This window comes from Sinocyclocheilus grahami, unplaced genomic scaffold, assembly GCF_001515645.1.
Source record: "Sinocyclocheilus grahami isolate Dianchi unplaced genomic scaffold, SAMN03320097.WGS_v1.1 scaffold1094.1, whole genome shotgun sequence".
Lineage (NCBI taxonomy): Eukaryota > Metazoa > Chordata > Actinopteri > Cypriniformes > Cyprinidae > Sinocyclocheilus > Sinocyclocheilus grahami.
In genome coordinates, this window is record NW_015506273.1 from 108972 (window position 1) to 115444 (window position 6473).

Consider the following 6473-nt stretch of genomic DNA (forward strand, 5'->3'; position numbering starts at 1 on the left):
AGTTTGCTTGATTATTTACACATCAGGTTTTTTTTTTATTTTTATGAAAATTATGTATCAAATATGAAACATCGGGGTTTTGAGGGACGTTTATTTGTTTATCTCTGAATCCCACACACAAAAAAAAACCTAAAGAGCTTTGATAATACAATTTAAATATAATTTCACTAAGACACATTATTTGGACATATAGAATGACAACTGATATTTATATGTGTTTTATTAAAGTAGTCTGCTTTACTGTTATAAAGATCTCACTGACATTATATTATAAGCTTTTAACATTTTATATTTTCTCAGTTTGGGCCTCTGAATACAATTTTAACAACAACAACAATGTTATGTTTACACTTGCTAATATCATGTTCTCTTTAAACGACTGAAGTTTAAAAAACTGAGTAACATTAAATTGAGCTAGGAACAACTAAAAACCAAATGGAACCTCACACTAATACATTAACTATGGAAACATATTAGTGGGGATGATCTGTGTTTGCTGAACTCCACCCATAAGCAGGATGGGAGCAGCAAACAGTATAAAATTACAACAAGATTATCTCATCTAAAATTGTCTTCTACTTCCTGTAGGTTTTTGAAAAGTCCTGCTGCAGAGGAAGCATGTGACTATCTTACTAAATTACTGGGTACAAGTCCATTATTACTGAAAGAACTGGATCTGAGTGAAGATAAATTAGGAGACCTGGATTGGGAGAAACTCTCTGCTCTTTTGATGGACTCTCACAGCAAGCTGGAGAAATTGAAGTGAGTCAACGTGATTTTATAGGCAAGGTTATTCATGTAGAACATGTATGAAAATTCAAAGTGCTATACAAAAAAAGTGATTAACAATTCTCATAAAAGGTGTATAAGAAATGTAAAACATATTTTAAATGAAATAAGAGAAAAATACAGAAATAAAATAATACAGTGAAATCAGTAAATCCAGCACAGTGCTCAGATAATACACTGTTAAACAGTGTTTATAGTCTGGATTTGAATGTGCCTACTGACTTTTCTTGTGTTGTTGAACATAAACAAACCTTGTTTTGAACCTTAGTATTTCTGTATGTAAATGTAAAATGGCTTGTATAATCCTTTTTTTATGCATCTCTTGTATTTTTGTAACTCAGTTTTTGTCATTAGGTATTTCTAACTGGCTCAACCCTATTTTATTCATTTATCATATCCTCATTGTCTCTTAGTAATTGGCCACTGAATAAATTAACAGGCAATAATACTATAAAAGCCATTCTAACTGTACATGGAAGCCAATGTTAGAACCTGAGTGTGATGTTCTGGTTCTGGTCATAATCCTGGAAGCATTGTGCTCTGTATGAGCTGCAGCTGTCTAATGGTCTTTTTGAGAAGGCAGGTGATTGTAAGTGAGGTGATTAAAGTCCATTTTGCTAGTGATAAAAGCATTTAACAATTTTATCAAGTTGTAGTGGGATCTAAAAATCATCTACAGTATGTCTTGCTATATCTTGATATGATAGTTTGCTGATTAAGTTATTACTTGACGTGACTACTGAAATCCTAAATCACACCTATATTCTTGACTTGATGTTTTGTTTTGTGATCCCTAAAATTCTGGATTTACCAAAGTTTTGGGTTAACCTTGAGAATTTCATCCTTTTTGCCAAATACAATAACCACTGTTTTTCTCGGTTATTTAAAGGAAGAACTGGTGCATCCAACTGTTACTTTGATCAATACACTGGCTCAGGGAGTCAGTGGGACTGTAGTCACTGGGTGATAGACTTAAGTAGATCTGGATGTCATCTGCATAGCTGTGATGATCAGTTTTTTTTTTATTATTATTTTGCCTAGTGAAACCATATACAAGTTAAACAGGAACAGTGCAAGAATCAAGCCTTGTGGAACTTTCTATTCAGATTTATGGTCACCAGTGTTCACACAGTAACCCCTCTCTTCTAACTATGACCTGAACTTTATGATTATTTTCTTAAAGCCCTGCATATATAATATAAATGCATATATAATATATGTAGCTTCCTTAAAGCCAGACGTGAGATTTGATCGTAGTCACCGCTCACGTCCATATTGAAAAATTCCAAGTTTTGCATTGAAACGACCGTACGCCCAATTTTCTGCCGTCCGTTCGTTTCGTAAATGAGGCCGACTGTATAAAGACCTATTGATCTAATTTGTGTTAAATATTTTTTATTTATTTTTTTGTGTTTAGGCTGAATAATTGTGAGCTGACAGAAAAAAGCTGTTCAGTTCTAGCTACTGTTCTCTCCTCCAAAACCATCCTGAAAGAGATGAACCTGAACAACAGCCGTCTGCTGGACTCAGGAGCCAAAGAGATCTGTGAGGGACTGAAGAATCTTGTGTGTGAACTGAAGATACTCAAGTGAGTACATTTCACCAGCAGCTACACTCAACACAACAGGAATCACAAAATATATTATATATTTATTAAATCTTATATTAAACCGCTAGGAGTGGACAAAATATAAAATTAACTATGCTGGTCAGTGCTAGTAATTTAACATATTGAGCATTTCTTTTGTGGGAGATCCCCAACCCATCCGACATGTTTGTTAAAGGCTGAGGAAAAGATACATAAATTATCAAATTTCGTTGGTAATCTGCTGGTTTCTCTGGTGCTGCTTCACTCTCAACACCTCTGCTTCCTACAATAATGGTACAGTTATATATCCATAATATATATTTTTTATTATTATTTTCAGGCTCAGTAACTGTGATCTAAATGAGGAAAGCTGTTCAGCTCTCACTTCAGTTCTCAGTTCAGACTTCAGCAGTCTGAGGGATCTTTATCTGAGCAACAATAATCTACATGATTCAGGAGTGAAGCTGCTCTCTGATGGGCTGAAAGAGAACTGTAAGCTAGAGAAACTCAGGTGAGTTGATGCCTGACATACTAAAGGTCCTTTTTTTTTTTTGGTTTGCTTCCATCTCACAAAATGTTTCCTTTAATGGATTTAGATTGTTCAGAACGTTTCTAGAATAATCAATTAATCTGAATGTTACATTTACATTCCTGTTCTAGTCTTTCAGACTGCAGTATCACTGAAGAAGGTTATAAAGCTCTGGCTTCAGCTCTGAGATCAAACCCTTCACACCTGATAGATCTGGATCTCAGAGGAAATGATCCTGGACAATCAGGAGTGAAGCAGCTCAATGATTTACTACAGGATCCAAACTGTCAACTGAAGACACTGAGGTGAGATGATGAAATAATATAAAATAAATTACATGAAGGATTATTTTTTTATTGAAAACATATTTCACTAATACAGTAATCTGTTGTTATTGTTAATGGTGATTTGTATTAAAAGTTTTAATATAGGTTTTAAGCAGTAATTTCTAGATTTTTCTGTTATACCAAGTTTAGTATAGAACTGAATTTAATCCTACTTCATCTTCCATTCTGCAGGTTTTTGGGTCCTGCTGCAGGTGAAGCCTGTCAGTATGTAAATGGAATTGTGGGTAAAAACCCGTTACTCCTGAGAGAACTGAATCTGAGTGAACAGAAGCTAGGAGACAAACAAATGGATCAGATTGCTGCTCTACTGCAGGATAAACACTGTAAACTCAACACACTGATGTGAGTATTGAATACAACATTATTTTGATGTTATATTTTCACTTGTTTTGTATTAAAACTGTCATTGTTGTTTATTAAAGAAGGTTTTGAGATAAACTGAATACTGTTTCCTGTCTTTGTTTTCTTTCTCTGTAGGTTGAATAATAACAGCATTACTGCAGAAGGTTGTGTTGCTCTGACTTCAGCATTTAACTCAAATCCTTCAAACCTGATAGAGCTGGATCTGAGTGGAAATAAACTAGAAAACTCAGGAATTGAGAAAATCTGTCCTCTGTTGGAAAATGCACAATGCAGATTAGAGAAACTGAAGTGTGTATTTTAATTTATGTACATGTCTGTGTGTGAATATACATTTATTAATGTGTAATGTTTTCTGTATCTTTGTGCTTTTGTTTGATTCACTAAAATGTAATATTAACAAAAAAAGAAGAAGAAGAAAAAAAACAAGGTGACATGAGAGAAGCTTGAGCAGAACTGAGAACACCAACAGTACTTTCATCAGTGGACACCAGCAAATGAACACAGAAAACATAAAGGCTTAAATACACAGGGGGAATTCTGCTGTGTTCACGCCATGTTGTAATTACCGTAATTCCGAGATGACAACACGTGGCATTTTACCCATAGCTTTCCATGTTCTTGGACTCAGAGGTAGTGCCTAACTAGTGCCAAAATTAAGCTGGTGGAAATGTGGAACAGCTGTCACTGATCCAAGTCGTAACTCTCAGAACATTCTGAGTTTATAAGTTGTAATTGTGAGTTCAGGAGCACGTGAGGCCTTTGCCGTTGATAGTTTTACCATAGAAACACATAATTTAGAGTAGATTGTCACGTGTTCTCATCTCGGAATTACGACATGGTGTGAACACAGCATTAGACTAACAAGACACAGGTGCAAACAATCAGGAAGTAATGAGGGGGAACACACAAAACAGGGACAGAGGAAAATTACCAGCTAAGTTCACCAAATCACTATGTGACGAGAGGGGCGGGGTCGCTCCGTTCCCACGGCTCTCGGCCCCGCCCCTCTCGTCACACACAAAGATACAGAATACATTACAAAATGTCTATTTGGTATATCAAATGATAAAAAATCTAGATTACTATGGAGTAATCCATAGTAATCTCCAAACTATGGAGAATTCCAGTTTTTTTTATTTGACAGCTTACAATATTACATTTTATATGAACTATTTAGAAATTTAAATGAAGCAGGTGATATCATTAAATCAATCTTTTTTTATATACAGACTTTCAGATTGTAGTATTACTGAAGAAGGATATAAAACTTTGACTTCATCTCTGAAGTCAAACTCACACCTGACAGAGCTGGATCTTAGAGGAAATTATCCCGGACAATCAGGAGTGGAGGGGCTCATTGATTTACAGCGGGGTGGAAGCTGTAAATTACAGACCATCAGGTGATAATTGACTTCAAATATTTCAAAGAAGCCACAGACAGCTGTGCAACTATGTAGAGGAGACAAATGGATAATTAAATTATGAATTAAAATGACACGATGTAGAACTTAAATGCAATACCAGTAAACGACTGAATTTCATGAGTCTGGAACTCAAGTTTCTTACATTTTCTCAATTGAACTGGAGGCTGTTATCATAACTATGACATTAATACTACACTGGACCCATAAGGAGGATGAGAGCCACAAATGACAAATTATAGCATGACTATCTAATCTAAGTTCTACTTCCTTTAGGTTTTTGAAAAGTCCAGCTGCACAGGAAGCGTGTGAGTATCTCACTGAAATGCTGGGTGTAAATCCATTAGTACTAAAAGAACTGGATCTGAGTGAGGATAAATTAGGAGACCTGGATGGGGAGAAACTCTCTGCTCTTTTGATGGACTCTCATAGCAAACTGGAGAAAATTAAGTGAGTGAACATGATTTATATATTATAACATTTGTGTTTAGTCATTATAAAGGACTTCCAGTTACATGTGGAGCAGATTAATAATGCTGCTTTTTGTGTTCAGGCTGAATAATTGTAAGCTGACAGAGAAAAGCTGTTCAGTTCTAGCTACTGTTCTCTCCTCCAAAACCATCCTGAAAGAGATGAACCTGAACAACAGCCGTCTGCTGAACTCAGGAGTCAAAGAGATCTGTGAGGGACTGAAGAATCCTGTGTGTGAGCTGAAGATACTCAAGTGAGTACATTTCACCAGCAGCTACACTCAACAACAGTAGACCTGTCATATTAAATACTTTATTGGCTTTGTACGATATGTAAACATAACAACAATGTTTTATTTTTTTTGCCGAACTCACTAATGCTTATTGTTACATACATGTTTGTTTACATAAGAATGAATGTCACCATCATTTTGGCCAACTGTGCTGCTTCTGTCATTTTGTCTGCTCTCGGTGTTGGAGACAGCAATCAGACAGCTGCTCCACACACAGAGCAGACAGCAACAGATGAATATAACATATTTCTCTAGACCAGTGTTTCCCAACCGGGGTGCCGTCTGTCGAGAGCAGGGGTGCCGTGTAAAAAATCATTTTTTAATATTTTTAAATTGCTAAAATGTTTAAAAAAGCATCTATTATATAATATCCATTTCAGATGTCGCCAATAATTAGAGATGCACCGAAATTTCGGCTGCCGAAAATTAGTTCACCGCTCAGGTTTCACTTTCACGTGTTGTGACGCTCTGTGTATTATCCCGCTCTATGCGTATGCGCTCAGCTCCACTCATATACCGTTCATGCTCATCGGAAGAGCAAAGTCCACTCAAAAATTGAGCCGACAGGAAACATCGATGTAGTACAGTATTGTTTCTGTCTGCAATAGCCCTACTGTGTTGTAACATGGTGTGGTATATGGGCAACTCTGGTAACACTGCCCTCTCATTCATT

The 6473-nt window shown here is 36.0% G+C and overlaps 1 protein-coding gene across 1 annotated transcript in view; it reads left to right on the top strand.

The window, feature by feature from the left end:
- Positions 1–6473, top strand: part of LOC107566705 (NACHT, LRR and PYD domains-containing protein 3-like) — a 168944-nt gene that overhangs the window by 63483 nt on the left and 98988 nt on the right. Inside the window, 1 exon segment of the mRNA XM_016252234.1 lies at positions 3038–3211. Within this exon segment, the coding sequence (XP_016107720.1) occupies positions 3038–3211 (174 nt within the window).